Here is an 18,053-nt window from a genome sequence, read left to right on the forward strand (position 1 = left end):
TGTACGTGTGACACTGTGTTTGCTTGTGGTCAGCCACCTATGTGGTGTACTCCTAAGCCTTTTTGCATGGCTAAGAGCTGAGCTACCATTTCCATTATCTGTGGTTCCAATGACCAGGTTGTAATTTTGAGGTTTCTTTTAGTCTTGCAAGCCGAAGTGGCAGTATTTTGAACAAGAGAGAATGTAAGGAAAATATACAGAAACGAGTATATCCAACTTGCTAATTGATATTGTCCATCAGCAACTTGCTTGCTCAATGACAATAACCATTAATTGCAAATGCATACTAGTTGTGAAAATCTACTCAGTGACAGTTTGTTACAAGTTACATTATAATAGGAAGAACTAGCTATAAAGCAAACAGAAGTACTTTCAACACATCAGACATGAATGAAAAATTTGTTGGCTACACCTTTCATTCTTTTATGGAGAAAGCTAGTTAGCTAGCTGTAGTCAAGAAACGTCAGTTGAAACTGAGCGAATTAATAATTAAATGAAGTTTCAAGTTTGACAATTTTTATAATACTGGCAGTGTTTCTAAAGGCAATTTACCAATTAGGAAAGGTGGACAATCTGTTAATTAAGATTTTAATCAGATATTTATTGCTTTTACATATACATATCAGTAAGCCTGTAATTTAGAACCTACACCAACACTACTCAAACTATGATAAAACATTGAGAAGGGCACTATAGCTTGCTTTGTGCTAGGAATAGTGACTATTACTCACGTGCGCGCGTGGTGTTGCTTTATAAATTGAAAAGACTTATAAATTTAAATATGTACATATAATTTTTATATATTTTACAACAGCTACTTACAACCTTCTTAATCTAATTACAATAAATCCCAACCCAGTACATCACCTCCAACCTTCAATAGAGAACAAGTCAACTGTAAATGTCTGCAACATTGTCTCTGCTATTATAACTACTGATGTTAACACTGATGTCATCTAGAATAATTATGTAAGAGTTGTAGCTCTGGAGGCAATGATTGGTATGTTTCAAACTCACTGCAATAGCAGTGCATGGCTGTTGTCTAGTAGTTAAAATATTTTTAAACCATGCCTCATACGTAAACCTAGTGTTCATCAATCAATAGCCTATTTCTACTACTTGAAATATCTGTAACTCTAGCTAAAAAGCAGACGCGATCTACTGCAATGTTCAGTCTAGTGTTGATTTACTTGATAGGTGAGATTATCCATGACGTTGCGTGAGCAGCCTTCCGTCTCGTCTCCCTCGCAGGAAAGTGGCTTCTCTCGACTGTACAAACTTCGCGGGAATTTGTATGTAACGCGCTAGCTTGTCGCTAACGCACGCTACAGAGTCCATGGTGCCAAATACCGATACTCAAGTGCGTGTGCTGTCAAAACGTATTTGAGAACTCAGGTTGTCTCAAATAATGAAGCGATAGGTCGAATACTAGCGACAATAGTGGCACAGTGTACTGGTGAGTTCATGCAAAACTCTATTGCTGTGAGAAAGAGAACAAAATGAGTTGATCATGAAGTTCGTACTTGACACTAGGTTTGACTTCACTGTGTAGTAGTTGTAACGCATACGACTGCATTCACTACACATGATGATTAAAGCATCTATAGACGCGAGTAGCTAGTCTGACCTCATTTGCAGTAGGGTAATCCTGGGTAATTCCGCACACTTTTTAGTTAGATGACCCGTATCTCCTGCAAGAGATTGCGCTCTGCGTTCTTCTGCGTATGGTTTATTCGTTTGCTACTGTAGTATACGTGGACGGCTGATCTTGGCACCATGCAACTATACAAGCGAGCAGTTGGACGTTTTCTGCAGTATGGTCAAATATCTTGGGTGTGGCTATTCCGCACAGTTGCCGTTTCTCCCTGTGATGGCTGCAGACACGACACCTGGTTGGTGTATAGTTTACTAACTGTTAAAATTACAACTTGAGCATACGTAGAGCAAAGTTAAGTAGTTTTTGTAGGTTTTTTGCAAAAGCTATGGTCCGCCCTATCTAGATGCTTGTCTTCTGATTCTCCTCTACACCATTCACAAACCCATGCCTACTTCTTTGATGGTCTTTTGCTTAGTCCAGCTCACCAAAAATGGAACCATCTCCAACAGGAGTCGCATCCTACCCAAGCTTCTTGATCGTCATCTTTCGGTTCTTCGCTTATCTGGCATACTTCTTCCGTTTCTGAGAGAGGAGCTTGCAACTGCTGACTGTTGTGTGGCTTCAGCTCCTTTCTTTCGTGAACAGACAGGAGCCGGAGGTGGCAACGCTTGTGTCTTCTTTCTTGTCTTGGCTGCAGAAACAAAGACTCTTCTCTTGTCTTTAGTCTTCCGGTTTTTTTCTCCAGCTCTTGCATCCTGCCCATGACCTCGTCGCTTGTAAGGACCTCACCATACTGACGCAATGGAATTTTCTTAGACTTTTGTATTGCTGATTTGGCAGGAGACTTTCTCAACAACGTTGTAAACTATTGCTTAGAGTAGGATTTCACGTTTGGCGTTGATTGCATGTCTTGAAGTTTCATCTCTTGACCTTTGTGGATGATTTTTACTGACATACTGACTGTGGTCTCGTAACAGGTGACTGATCTTCTTGACTATCCCATGGTTGTCTCTTGTTGAGCTTGTTCACTTGTAGTTTCTTCAGGCACTTCATCTGTAGTTGTTGGAAGAGAAGGAGCTATATTCCAATCTGGAATTGCTTTGTCTGTGAGTGGATAGATGCCAGTAGCTCTAAAGGCTGAATGTAGGTATTCAGGTTTGCTTTTGTCTGATACAGCTGCTTTATTAGAGATGGAAATAGCAGTCGATCAACTTTTGATGCCTTTGTTTGTATCTTGTGTTGCTTAAGCGTATGTCTCCAGTGTGTCTTCATGGGGCCAAAGACACCTACATCTAATGGCTGAAGTGCGTGAGTTGTGTTTGGTTGCATGACAAAAATGAGCGTCCAAGTGCAATGAACGTGTACAAAGACAAGAAAAGTAAAAATGGCTGTCTTCCTTCTTCAAAGCAAACTAGATGCGCAGTAGGTAGTTGGTACAGCTGCAATCATGAACTCAAGATCTGTTAAATACTAACAACGGCGCAATCCATGAAAAAAATTTGAAAAAACATTTGGTTTTGCTGAAGAAAAATTCAATGCCAAAGTTACATTATACACACAAAACTGCCAGGTGTCCCTTTAATTCTGATTTGTCACATTGTGAACGTCAAAGAAAAGAGTCTAACAAAGTGGAAATGGTCGAGAGATTGAATCTAATTGGAGGCAGACATTACAGCAGTCTTGGGATATTGCAGAAAGTTTATTCGATATATTAGCGTATGGCTGCACTGCTGCATGGCACTGCACGCAAACACACATGCAAGCCCGAGAAAGAGAAATACAAAGCCATTTGCCAAAACACCAAAAACAGACGCGAAAGGCTATGTGTGAATCTGACTCTAGTAAACACTGGCGCTTACACATTTGTGTCTAGCTTGAGATTCAGTTAGATTTCGCAAATTTAGTAAAGAGAGCTAGCGATACTGAATCAGGAGCACTGCGCATGCATGGGAGCTGGTCTAGCTCAAGACCATGCACGTGCATGCGCGACAGAGTAAAGCCGTCTGTCAATCGGCTTTGCAGGCAGACGACTGAAGGTACATAGATTCATGGATACATATACCTACATACACACGCACGTATAAAGATCAGGCTCGTCAGCTGCACGTTTATTGTACACTACAAAGCTCCATCACTTCTCAAACAATATGGAAGATTACGAGTTAAATTCGTTAGACGTTAGTATACAAATTTGTCAAATTTAGGACTGTTATATTCTGGATTTACAGTATTTTGTCTGACATCTTTTGCAATGGCTAAACCAGCCAAGGGCGTACGTAAATAAGCTAGCATGTTTCTGCTGTGTCTGAAACTCTCTCTTATAGTAATTAGCCAGTAAATGCTCGTTAGCATTGTGTTTGGCGAGCGATTGTGTTCTGTCTATAGTTGCCTAAGAATGGTTGCGTTACGTAGCTAGACCTATATTGCTCGCTATACACTAAGCGAATGTTAGAATTGGTCAACGCCAGTTTGCACTGAATTAGTATTCTAGATTCTATTGTCATCGTAATTTGACGATCGCAGCGAACTTTGAAAACCTTCTTGGCACAGACTCCAACAGTGTTTTCACTCACTGACGGCACTCGATCAGTCCCGCAGTTTATGTGTAAATTGAAATCTACCCTCTTTACTTACATGTCTACAGACTGCGAGCGAGAAAGTGAAAAGTAAAAACCGGCGTGGCTTTGCAAGAAAAATGGGCGTGGTTTGTAGTCTACTTTATTAGCCCCCAAAATTGAGGACCACGCTATGCCAGTGTCTATATTCGTCCATCTATGCATGTTATTTTGTTTACTGTTGGTCATGTGTGTGTCATTTAGTCTCTCCAATGGCGGATCAATATGTAAGGCTCCAGAGGAGGATCTAGGGGAGAACTGGAGCACATGCTGCCTCCCTCCAAACTACCAGGTTCAGACAAGAATTTCTTTTGTGTCGTGTGGCAGCTTGATCTCTTAGCTTTTCTGATTTCCGGCTTCTCACAAGGTCCTGTTATCACACCCTAGTCCATGCAATTCAGTATCTAGAGCAAACACTGCTAGCAAGCACTACAAAATTTAATCTCCAACGCAAATTTTAGAGTCTCTGCCATTACGAAGAGCTTTTCAGTGAGAATAACATGACGACATTAATATATGCACTGATGTGACGTCATACAAAAAATGTGTCCCCTTCTGGAAATCCTGCATGGATCCTGCAGCGAATATGTTGTACTAAGGTTGTCAACGTTATACCAAATGATCGATATATATTAAAACGAGTCCCAAAAGATGTTTCTGCTCTCTTGTCCCATACTTATAATTAAAAAGATAAGAAAACGCGCACTGACGATGCAGTCTAATTACAATTTAGAATTAGACAGTCTATAATATAGTAAATATATATTAAACCGAGTGTCATCATTTATCTAGAAACTTTCTTCGATACATTGTGGAGTCTAGGGGTGCATTTCTTTTACCTACCAGCTAATCCTGACTAGATGGATTAGCTAATCCAGCTCGTCCAGCTAATCCAGCCGATACGTGGATTAGACGGATTAGCTAGTCCATCTAATCTGGATTAGCTGGATTAGGTAAAAGAAATGCACCCTAAGCTTTAGCTAGCAGTTGCACACTTGCAGTTCTGAAGTTACCGATCCAGATAATATTGGAAGAAGAAGGCTAGCGTAGAAAACTAGAGTAGTAGGCAGCTAAGACGGAAACCATTAATTAATTGCTTGACGTCTAATAATAGCTAAATGATATTCACCGCGCTCCGTAATCGGGCACATCAATCAGATATATACGGGATATGGGTTTGTTAATCAATTACCCGGATGTAACCGCACAACTTGTGTACCGTCTCGCAAATGTCTATTCCACAATTTGTCATTTTCGTCGGTCCGCCATACAGCGTGAGTTTTCAATACCACTACAATCATTAACTGTAATTCACAGTAAGGGCTGGAGATAAGCTCTGCTTTTAGGGCAAAACAATGTACTACCTTCAGCACTATGCCACCACACACGAGCGTGTATCTGCAAGTGACCTGTTGCGAAAAGATGCAAGTGTCGGCCTGAGGGGTGTAGTACGAACTCTCGCCGACATACTGAAACAAGGCAAGAACGTGGTATTGGACGACGAGAATTGGTCACGAGAAACACGAGTGTCTTACTTGAAAGGTGTTCAGAAAAAGGTTAGTATACTTACTGCTCCGGAGTTTGTATTTTCTCGTCAACAATCTCCGAAAGTTGTACCAGGAGCATATAAAGAGAGAAGATCTCTTTATATGCTCCTGGTTGTACGTAGCCAGCTGCAGGCACACCATGGAAGTACACTGAGTCTGAGACTGATGGAGCACAGAAGTGTTGATTCGATTAGCGCGTCACTTAGTCTCGCGTAGCCAGACCTCTTTTCGCCGCGTCATACTTTGGGCGAAAATGGGTATGGTGAACAGCCTTTGATGTTGCTGTGTGCCGAATAGCCAGAAATCGGCTATCTAAAAAGGGGATTTGGTTTCTCAAATGCTTTACTATCGACCAGACTGGTATGCATGCAGTGGAATCCATATCTCTTGTTTTGTAGACAACAACTTGAAGACTACAGCTAGAGTCGTTGCTGTTTGTGAAATCTGCAATTCTACAGCAGCAATTAAACGCCACTGTGGGAATGTTGACGTCGACAGGCTTCCATCTCCTAGGCAATCTGTCATGATCAACGTTGTACCATAGCATTGTGAGCTTGTGTTACAACGGAGACTGAATGCGAACATATTCAATGTAAAGCAATGCACAAAACACATGAAATGATTACCCAAACACAGAAATACGGCTTATCTTGTTTCGATATTGATGATGTCAGTTTCGAGCCCTTCAATTCCAGGACCAGATGTCGCTCACTCTGAACTGTTTGCAGTCGCTAGACGTGAAACAGCAAACAGCATTGACACGTCGTTCCAGTGCATTCACATTCAGTCTCTGTTGTGACACAAGCACACAACGCTAGATGTACGACATCGAGCCTGTCGACGTCAACGTTTCCACGTCCATGTTTAATTGCTGCTGTAGACATGCAGATTTTCCCAAACAGCAATGACTCTCGCTATAGTCTTCGAGTTGTTCTTTATGAAACAAGAGAAGCTAATTGAGATAAAATTGCATTGCTTGCATACCAATCTGGTCTTCAGTGAAGCATTTAAGAAACCAAATCTGGTCTTTAGATAGCTGATTTCTGGCTATACGGCACACAGCGACATCAAAGACTGTTCACCAGACCCATTTTTGCTCTGAAGTATAACGCGGCAGAAAGGGGTCTGGCTACGCGAGACTAGGTATAGAACTGGGTTTGCTACTGTTTAGCATAACCAATTACACTACATCAGGTCAGTTTACGACAGGAATGTGGGTTAGAGCACGGTTATCCTAGCCTTGCTGAAAGTAGGTTTAGAGCGGGGTTTAGCTGGGGTTACCGCTTGTCAAAACATTCCAGTTTATTTGTACTGCGAATCACAGCAATGAATCAAAGGAGATTGCTCTACTTTGTGTTGGTCTGGCAGTTTTTCTTGAGCAAATCGAATCCGCAGCAAGTAGTGATCGACGTTGTCGCATCTGCGCATTCAGGCAACTGTTGCTGTTCTATCACACACATATGGTTCCTACACCTGGAGAGGCACTCGAAGATGGAAAGCGGTCAGAAGACGTTTTAATTCTTGCACGGGAATTTAGTAGCATAGCTCGAGTACATTGATGTAACCGGTTGCAGTCTGCTAGAGTTCACACAGCCTATTATGACTAATTGGAGGCAACTGGGCAAGCTCAACATGTGAGAACACACCATGCACATGATAGCACAGCAGGGTGTTATGATAGCACAAACCCTGGTTTTCTAACCCTAGTCAGTGTTCGAAATTTTGCAACTGGCACAGTTGTCAGCTTGGCAACCTCAAGAAAATTTTAGTCGTCAAAATAGTAAATTTTCAAAATATCAATGGATCAGTGATATTAACTATTAATTTGCCTAATGTGATAATTTAAAATGGCTGTTGAAGACAGCGATACTACAAATTTACATACCATAGTAATTGCTTTTGACATGAATTCACTAAAGTTTTAGTTAACTTAACCCGTGGCGCGCATGCACAGAATTACAGTACAGTGCTAACCTCTGTACCTGACAATTGGAATGCAGCACATGTGGTGGTTGTTATGACTGGTGCTAGCTAGCGTGCCAGTACAGTACTGTACACTTGGCAGTCTAGTTGTGCGTGTCTGTTCAGACAAAAAGACGCTAAAGCCTGCTTCACAATATGACGCCGACGCTCAGTTGAGCGTCAAACTTCAAAGAAACCGCCTCGACGTAGGCGGCATCCTTTGATGTTGACGTCGACGCTGGAATAGGATTCATTTCTAGTCATTATTGTGAACCAGGCTTAAGGCAGCATGCGTATGAGAGTCCACCATCTCTGGAAACCACAGACGAACGCTTTGTAGAGATCAACGTAGTGTTGTTGATGTAAAAATAGCTCAAGAGTTGTACGAAGACGCATTTCAATGCGGTGGCGTTCATTGCCAAAGAAGAGCAAAGAAAATGCGGGGAAACAAACAGTTTTCATCCCCTGATACTGCAACAGGCATCAAATTCTTTGCTCCCTCTGGTAGCAGTCTATGTGCAACTGAAACCACGCAACGATAAGACATGTCTAGCAGGTAGGGCTTGGCGCAGAAGCCAATTAAATGTACCGATTTTTGTGAACGCGTATTGCGCGTGGTCTTCCATTACATTATCTTTTAAACTTTCAAGATACTGCCGAAGAGTTTGTTCTCTAGAGTTCTCAGTGGCCATAACAATAGAATTGCATGTGAGGAACTAGGACGCACGGATAGATTAGCCCTGTCTAGTAACAGCAACTATTTGTCATAAAAAGCCAAATGCTCAGATGCTTTCTCTATCTAAACAATATATGTTTTCTGGAAGACATCAGACTACTCAGGCCTTGTCATCAGTAGTCTTGCATAGCTGCCATTGAAAGTAAAGGGGGAGGAGCTGGTTACGCAAGATTAGTCGTCAGGAAGGCAGTCCCACAAGTCCATTTGGTCGACACGAAACACAAGTTAGTCATCACTTGACAACCACTTTTTCGAACACTGCTAGTGTGAACACAGCCAATAATGAAACAAGGACTGTGAACATTACGTGTTGGTATATCTAAACGTGCAATACAACAAATTTAAGGACATTCTCTTTTGTTCTGTTTCAGTTTCATTGATGCCACATTCCTGCATGTCTTCCATTCCATGCTCTTGCTCCTCTTCAAAGAGGTTTGGCAATATTATTCTTCATGAGAATTTCCTACCAAATATCTCTATCACTTCCGCCATGTTATTGTCCATACCGTAATGAGTATGGAGAAGGGCCAATCTGAACAACTGATCTCTCATAGTACTTCGTAAATATGTTTTCAATCGTCACAAGCCACTAGTGCTACGTTGATACATGCAGGTAGTTATAGGCAAGGCAGAGTTGCCAGAACGACAAATAGCAGATACCATAACAAAAGCTGCTTTAAAGGAGAACTCTCACCAAAATCAACAATCTCTCAGATGAAAGCTGTCACATCATGACACAACCCCTAGCAACCGTTTTGCTGCAGACTTCTACTGTACCATGATGGAGAAATAAAGCATTGAAATGTCCTGTGTGGGCGTGTTTAGTACACGTATGTTTCTTTCAGACTAAATCATGGCTGGTTAGCAATGAAGACTGATAAAGATCGATACCTGTGCACTTTTCAAGGTAAGGATTGTGAGACATATGGTAGCAAGTTGTGATTTATTGATTAAAGCAAACTGGGACTCCAAACTTATCGTGATGTGTTTTTCTATTATTTGTCTAGTACACTTGTGAAATTTAGTTAGGGAGTACTGGGTTTCTTAGCTTGGCGGTACACCTGTTTTGAACTGAAAATGAGTGTGATTTCTCAGTCGTTTAGTTTCTGCTTTGGAGAAGTTTGTCATGTGTATGAGGTGCATCACATGCGGTGAGCTTGGGGCACTGGCACTCTTCTCAGCACTGTTTTCATAGTTGCGGTTTTTTAGATTGTGTTAAGCAGCCAAGCGCAGTACCCTACAAAACCCAAATGCAGTCAGTAAATGTGCAGCCTTGTTCATAAAATTCATCGTACGAATTCGACAAAGGTTCCTTCAAAGGTTGTTTCAACCTATCCATGTTTGCCACTAAGGCTGTGCGAAGAACTTCACTCTCCAAGACAACCCTGTAAAAACCTGAATTCTGAGTGATACAATCCAGTGTCTGTTGCTCCTGCTCTGAACACCAGTCATGAACATGAACACAAGTCGGTGTTGCCTAGACGGCCCTGATTTGGTTCCTCTAGATGTTCGGTCTCTGATGCACTATCATCTTCTCCACTTAGAGTTTCATGCTTGTCTGAGCTACCTCAGGTTCATATAAGTACGGCAATATCTGCTCAAATGAAGAACCTGCAATCTCTGCCATGACCGCAGAACACAATCTAAAAAACCGCAACTATGAAAACAGTGCTGTGCCCCAGGCTCACCGCATGTGTAGCGTTTTATACACATGACAAACTTTTCCAAAACAGTGACTAAACGACTGAGAAATCACACACTCATTATTGGTTCAAAACAGGTGTACTGGCATGCAAAGGAACCCAGCACTACCCTAACTAAGTTTCACAAGTGTACTAGACAAATAATAGAAAAGAAACACATCACGATAAGTTTGGGGTCCCAGTTTGCTTTAATCAATAAATCACAAATTTACTACCATATTTCTCATAATCTTTACCTTGAAAAGTGCACAGGTATCGATCTTCCTTGCTAACCAGCAATAATTTAGTCTGAAAGAAACATACGTGTACTAAACACGCCCACACAGGACATTTCAATGCTTTATTTCTTCGTTATGGTAGAAGTCTGCAGTAAACGGTTGCTAGGGGTTGTGTCATGACGTGACAGCTTTCATCTGAGACATTGTTGATTTTGGTGGGAGTTCTCCTTTAAGCAAGTTTTACAGTCTTTGTGAGACAGGTTGGCTACAAAGTGGATGGAAGTTGCTGTACGGCAATAGCCCAATGGTCAAGTCTTTCTCTGAAAAGTCGCAGAGGACAACCTGATGGAAGGTCTGATATAAACTCTTCTGCGAGCTCCAAAGCGGCAGCTGTTGCACCTTCAGTATTATATACGAAAATAGAGAGAAGAAGCTTCATCCCTATTCCCATTTTCTGCAGCAGTGATGCAAACTGTGTCTGAACTGTGACAACAGTTCATCCAAAAGGCATGCATTGACAACACACCTATAGTACACTTCAGGTGTAGGACTGGGGGTGTGGTCTCGATTTCTTTGGCAATGACAAGTCTGTGGAATCTGGGGCTCTCCATTGCTCTTTTTTAGTCATTTGCAGTGCTTCTTTCCACCAACGAAAATTGTAGATTTCTATGTTATCCCTTGCTTTTTGAATGGTTTCTTCTACTGACTTAATTAGTGTGTAGGCTTGGTAGACATTCTTGGACTGTTGCTGCAAGCTCACGGCAAGTGGGTGAATGCATGCCATAATGTTTTGCAGTGATCGTAAAGGTTGCAATGAATGAGAAGGAGTTGATTGATTTGAGCAGGCTTGTGGTCGATCCATGCACACGAGTTAGCACTCCAGTTTCTTCAAGGCAGAGATATGTTTTCTAGTGCTTCTACCACAGCTGGATAACATTCCTAAAATGATTAGTGCAGTGTGTCGCTCCACCTACGTAGTCCGACAAAGATCAACCAATTTGCTTTTCTTAGAAGTTTTAGATAATCTAAAGATATGTTTTGATATCTTTTATCAACTTCTTCTGGCGCTTGGGAGAGCCAACAAAAAAAAGTGAGAGGCTTCCTTGAGGGTAGGCCACACATTTGACGCTAACCCAGTGATGCTGACATGACGCATAGGTTCAGTGCAAGTGAATTGCAGTGGCAGTAAATTGCCTTTGGACACTGTTGCTGCACCAAAGCCGTGCAACTACTTAGACGACTTTCATATTTCCAGCACCATCTTGACCATGCTACGTGGTAGCATCAAGACCCAAGTATGGACAGCTTCAATGATTGTAGTGCCCTGCCAGTCAATCCAGTGTCACATTCAATGAATCCTAGGAACTCTTCTCGAACAATGACGTTGTCAACAAAGCGGACAACTACTGGCATTCTCTTTTTGTTGCTACTGTTGGTTGTCTCATCCGCGCATGCTGAAGAACGGTGCCTTCCGAACCTCTCTCAGAATAGCATCAGAAATAGATTGCCTGCAACATGCAATTAAATCATCCTATATAGGACTTAGCTACGTGATTCTGCACTTACTACACCACGATTATGGTATGAAAGTCTCTTATGACAGAGTCATCGCCTGACGAGGCACAAAAGTGAAGAAGAGCCAAGAAATTTCCCGGATTTACATCAGGGTTTGTACTCCCAGGTATCCAGTTCTTATTTTGATGAGCTCTAAGGGCGATATTCTGTTTTTCACAAAAAATTATTATGCGCTTTACAATTGATTGCTTATCTTCACTCTCCTTTGCTCTTGCTGACTGTGCTTGTCCTGAAGCTGTTGGACGATGTCTGGGTGGCCCTCTTGCACAGTTGTGCGAAACGCAGATAGCTTTACCATGGAGTCCATGCGTTGGCTTTGCTTGGAGTGTTTCTACAACAGCTGGCCTTTTTGAATGAGGATAAAGGTCTGTTGCAAAGCTGACTCACGGCAAAAGATGATGGAAATAGAACATAAGGGAGACAAAATCCTCCATTACAGTTGTAGAATTGCCTTTGCATTTTCATGGGGAAGATGGGTCCAATGAATGATGGTGGTGTTTGATGACAGGGGTTTGCAGAGGAGGATCATGTGTACCGTGCTAGCGTAACCGTTTCAAGCCTTTGGAAGTCTTGCGTTTGGAATCACAGTCTTTATTAATCTTGCTTTCTGTGGGCTTCAACAAAGCTCAGTCTTACTTCATTTACTTCGTGCACGGCTGTCCGATGATTAATGGTGTCCAATAACAGCAGGCATGGATCCAGAGCCTCCAGAGGTGGTGCATGATAAATATCAATAAAATAATAATTGATGTTAACACTAAACTATTCTACTTAACCTTGGTAGTTACAAAATGGTACTATGCACTATGCTGCCAATTGCCATCTGAGTCTAGTATACAGATTAAATTTTATCCTTCGGGGATGTTTTCCAGTAAAATTATAAATGAATTGATCGTAGTCTGTTTATGTCGTAGTGAAAGTGTAGCTAGGCGAGACCGTTACGTCCTTTCTGTTCCATTGTGAAACGCAGGTAAGTTTTAAGTTGTCGTAGTCCACTCATGCTTTGCTCACAACTAGTGGTTACTGTTTGTGTGCACGCAAGTAATTCTCAAAAGTGTATAATTACATTTGAAAAATGCTGTTTATAGGTGCCGACTGCTAGAGCTTGCTGCAAAGTTGAGGGCAAGTTTCTATTTCAAAAGCTTGTCACTGAACATTTCAACATACAAGCTCCTTGTCCAAAGTTGCAGGACTATAGGCTGATCCTCTTGGTAAAACACTCCAATCTCTTCTGCTTGTTGTTTCCAGAAGGTGTCTGTACACATAGCTAGATGGACAAGGCTTAGTCCAAGCACTGACTTTTTCTGTGTGTCTTAAAATCTTTCCCTGCACAATTACACAAACAAGAAAATTATAAGGTCCCAACAACATTTGAGTCTAAACACTCACTATATTTGACCAAGGCAGTGATCCAGAAACAGAACCACTGTAGTTCTTTTATAGTACCCTTCTAATATCTCTGTTAGAACATTTATGTGGTTTCTTTGCGTACCACAACGACGAGATAAGGATGGCACACAGTCATCTACGGTATACAGGTTTATGAACTTTTTCAGCTTTATAAACTTTATCAGCTTCATATTTGAACTGTGCATTGGTCACTGTGTTCCGACACGTTATCCCTGAAATACTGCAGTCCGGGGAAAGTCCTATCTATGTCTCTATATATTCTCTAGAATCTTTTATAGAATTTCTATCAAGACACGCCCACTGGGTTTGGGGTGCACATGCACCAGGTGCACCATTCCTGGATCTGTGCCTGAACAGGGGTGGTGCTCTAGTTAGTATGTTTACAAACTGATGCGTACAGTACAAGTAAGTAATTTTTTGGGTTCACAGGATGATACCAGCAAACATGCATATTGCGATTTTGCTAGTTTAGCAGCTATTGTTGGCTGCTTTGAGTATGAGCTAACATAAGAATGCATATTGTAAACCTTTACAATAATAAAAATGTGGCTGAATCATTTATTTATTGGAAATTGATTTTATTTAATAATAGTATTTTAATAGTTAAATGTGAGCTAATTAGAGGAACACTCTGTTGTTAGTGCTACGCCCACGCACACTTGATTGCATAGCTACGCAATCAAGATAGAAGGTTGGTCTGAACTACAGGCAAAGCTGGATATGAGAGTGCTAAATAGTAGCAGCAAATAGCCTGAAAACAGAGCGCATACGATGGACGTGAGAAACATTACATCAACACGTGCTAATGCTAGGAACCTTGCTATCATCAAAATGCTAGAAGGCACTTGCGAGACGTTGAGAAAATGTGTTCGTGTGTTATGAAACGGGCATGGATGCGCATACAAGGCTAAAGGGGCCAACTGAACTGCATTTGTGTGCTTGCACTTATCACATGACCTGATTATTGCTTACCACGTGATCATTGTATGCGCTCTGTTTTCACGCTGATATGTAGCAATCGCATGTTCAAACCTGTTTTGTGTAAAACGTAACCTATTTGGTGCCTTCAACCTGAAGAATGATAACGAGTTGGTTGCGCGCGACCCGAACTCTGCTTCAACAACGAGATTGCAAATCACTTCCGTACATTTTCTGTATTTGTAATGGTGACTATGCTCTGATATCCAGCTTTGCCTGTAGTTCAGCTCAACCTTTCTACTTCATTGCATAGACCATGCAATCAAATTTGCAGTGGCGTAGCGCTAAACGACGGAGTGTACCTTTAACAGAATCATGTACACTATTCATAGGGATTTAGAGAATGTAAGTAGTGGACAAACAGAAAAGCAAGATTCCCAGTAAGCTACTACATTTGCATGTTTTCTTGAGCCAACTCAATGCTTTGTAGTGAAAAGGGAAAAATCACAGTGGGCAAAGCTTGGATGCGGGCATCTTCTGTATATTTAACAGGTGCTGGGCATGGTTTAGCAAATGGCTTCTCTTTGTTTATGTTATTACCAAGTAATTTGGAATCACTCATATAATTTTCTTGTTATTTTGGTACACGTTGACTGAATCTCACAGAATAACTGCTATATGCATGCTAATTTAAGTTTGAAGACATTAAAACAATTTACATAGGACTTCCTAAGAATGTGTACAGTGCTAAATGTGAATGTTATTTATAGCACAAGTTTACTGCTGAAGCATTTACCATTTAATGGTTACTACTGTTCACACCTTTGATATTGGTGTAGATCTTCGGAGACAATTGGAAGGAAAGATTGGACATTTAATTAGGATTTTTTAGTATAAAGGCTACCCTTAAGAAGTATACAATGTTGTCTGAATGTATGAAGTTGTGAGTAGCGAATGTAAATGCTTGCAACAAAGCAAATTTTTTGGCTTGCTGTGAAGCATAGCTTCTAAGACAATTATGATAAAACCTCCACTTTTTGCAATTAACACTATGCTAAGAGATCAGTATTCTGGTATCAGTTGCTGTCTACGTGTATTACTTGTTTGCTGAAACTTTTGGTGGGGTCATGTGTGGCATTGTCCTTTTTTCAAAACTGAATGGGTATACCTTGCTTTGCTGACGCCAAGACTATTGCTGAGATTTTCTTTGTTTTGTTTATTAGCCAGATTTTCTCATCATGATTAGTATTATGTATGCTCAAGTAGTTGGAATGAAAGCTTTTAATGTAGGGTAAATGAGTTATAATAGCATTGTTGCTTTGTCCCAACCTTATGAAAGTGGTAGGACTGTTGCAATGTTGTAGGATCAACAAGTTTTTGAAATTGGGTGGTACGTATACATGCCACATAAATTTATTGATTTAGATATTGTTTTTACTTGGGATCAAGCAAACTGGACTTAATTTTAACATGATTTTGTACTTCACAGAGGTGTTTACTAGAAGTACTTTTGTTTTAAATTGCAAACACAAAGCAAACAAATGTAATAATACACGTAAATTGAAAGTCTGTCTAGCAAGATGAAGTATCAGGAACATCTTCTTTGACTTAATATATAACTGTGCTTTAATTAATAATCAATGTAATGTTTTATGATATCCGTCCATCACACTAACAAATGGCCACTACTGCCACGTTTTGCACCCAATTTTTGCAGAAATTGCCACACATGCCTGCGACACCAAGATGCAAAATTCTCTTGAGGGGTTGACTGTGGAGTGCCATGTCAACAAAGTTTGCTGCATTGAAGGCATATGAACATACTGTAGCACTCAAACTATCGACATGTACTATCTATTTCTACATAATGTGGTTGGAGGTGTTGAAATGTAGCACTTAAAAATGATCGCCGTCTACCGGCCGACAGTATACTGCCTATGCCACGTAATGTTAGAGTCGTAAGTGAGTGTTGTAATGTTGCGTATAAAAGCCGATCTTGAATAAAGCCGATCTCGAATAAGAACTGCAAAATCGAAGACCTTATGCTGCGTACAAGCCTGTTGCTTGTAGAAGCCAAGCTTGTAATTCACAATGCTCAGCACACGTACAGGCATTTGCACGTGCACATTGGCATGTGTGGACAATGATAAAAACTGGCATCTCATAGTATTCATGTCCATTATCGTAAAGGGGAACTCCAACGGAAATACAACCTGCTCTCAAAATGTAGTCTTTATCGTGAAACTTTGTGCTGCGCTACTTTCAGGCCAGCCGTCACTTTGGTAGCAGAGAAAACGCATGTAATGTATGGAGCATGCGCCAGGCAGACACGTTATTGGTGCTAAGCTCCGCCTACACCAAATGCATTACCTGCGTAGCTCAGTTACCTTTCCAGTAAAATACATGCAAACTAAACGGGAATGGTAACTATAGAGGGATCTTGTGTATTAAGGCCTTAGAAGAGCTCTTTGTAGCAAAAGTAGGATGTTAGACGCGGTTTTTTCTCAGCAGACTTGACCCTCTCTTCTCACAGAAGATGAGGCTAGCGCAGTACAACTCAACCGTAATTAGCGTCAGCCTCCGCTCTATTGATCTATGAGGAGAAACACACACAAGGTTCAAGTATGTCAAAGAAGCATACGTTCTCTTCGAGAAACCTGCATAGGCAGACATGCCCCTTCTTGTTGCTCTCTAGTTCTACGTCCACGTCAAAATTAGGTAACAGTCCGGTGTGCTCAGCTTTGTCGATCAGCATGGCTTGTAAATGTCTCTGAGTTGTGATAGAGAATTGAGTATCTGGGAATGACGTAGGGGCGGTATATTGCCATGGTCACGAGTCTACACACTGTGCAGGGTGTAAACAACTTAAATACTACAGTAATAGCTACATCGTCTACGTCATTGCACTCAGGTAAAAGTCTAAGGCTCAATCAAAGCAAGACGGGACCTGTAACACTTTACCCAGACGCTGTTTGAAGGGGGCGTGTCTGCGTACTCAGAGCTCTCCAAGGGAATCTCATATTTGAACCCTTTGAGTATTTCTCTTGTAGATTAATAGAACAAAGGCTAACACTAATTATTGTCGAGTTTTGTTGCGCTAGCCTCATCTTCCGTAAGAGGAGAGAGTCAAATCTGCGGGGAGAAAACAGCTTCTAGCATCCTACTTTTGTTGCAGAGAGCTCTTCTTAAGTCCTTAAAACACAAGATCCCTCTATAGTTATCATTCCGGTTAGTTTTCGTGTAGTTTACTGGCAAGATAACTGAGCTGCACAGGCAATTTGTGTAGGTGGAGCTTAGCACCAATGACATAACAACTTGGCGCATGGTCCATACCTAACCCGCGCTTTCTTTACTACCAAAGCGACTGTTTGCCTGAAAGTAGCGCAGCACGAAGTTTCACGATAAAGCCTACATTTTGAGATCAGGTTGTATTTTCGTTGGATTTCCCTTTAACGAACCTTGCTTTTACAAGGGGTATATATGGTGTCATATCTATACCTTAACATGTTAGTACTGTTCAATTGGCATATAAAGCTGTCCTGAATATATGCCTGTCTTAAATATTAGCCTAAATTCCAATTTGGTTTATACAGAAATAAGCACGGCTTTTATTTGACATTACGGTAGTTAGAAAATGGTATACACAGCTGTGCTACATTTGTATACCATGTGAGAGCAATTTGATTGGTTATTAATTTTATACAGCTGGTATTACAGCACTCATTAATGTTAATATTATCAGAATAACAAGGATATCCAGATTTGCCCATAC

The 18,053-nt window shown here is 41.1% G+C and overlaps 1 protein-coding gene and 1 long non-coding RNA gene across 4 annotated transcripts in view; both read left to right on the forward strand.

Moving 5' to 3' along the window:
- Positions 1-201, forward strand: part of LOC134191688 (uncharacterized) — a 3,209-nt gene extending 3,008 nt beyond the window's left edge. Inside the window, exon 3 of the long non-coding RNA XR_009971844.1 lies at positions 1-201. This exon is cut by the window's left edge and continues 600 nt beyond it. This is a non-coding gene — a long non-coding RNA (uncharacterized LOC134191688).
- A 5,197-nt stretch (positions 202-5,398) lies between these two features.
- On the forward strand, positions 5,399-15,323 carry LOC134195479 (uncharacterized). Of its 3 annotated transcripts, none has more exons than XM_062664508.1 (3): positions 5,399-5,486; positions 5,559-5,768; positions 15,052-15,323. In XM_062664508.1, the coding sequence occupies exons 1-3, from the start codon at positions 5,442-5,444 to the stop codon at positions 15,082-15,084; spliced, it is 288 nt and encodes a 95-aa protein (XP_062520492.1). In that variant the 5' UTR covers positions 5,399-5,441; the 3' UTR covers positions 15,085-15,323. The 3 variants fall into 3 exon arrangements, with proteins under 3 accessions (XP_062520492.1, XP_062520502.1, XP_062520485.1); XM_062664518.1 differs by lacking the exon at positions 15,052-15,323 and adding an exon at positions 12,868-12,924; XM_062664501.1 differs by lacking the exon at positions 15,052-15,323 and adding an exon at positions 7,128-7,348.
- The last annotated feature ends 2,730 nt before the right edge of the window (positions 15,324-18,053 follow it).

This window comes from Corticium candelabrum, chromosome 1, assembly GCF_963422355.1.
Source record: "Corticium candelabrum chromosome 1, ooCorCand1.1, whole genome shotgun sequence".
Lineage (NCBI taxonomy): Eukaryota > Metazoa > Porifera > Homoscleromorpha > Homosclerophorida > Plakinidae > Corticium > Corticium candelabrum.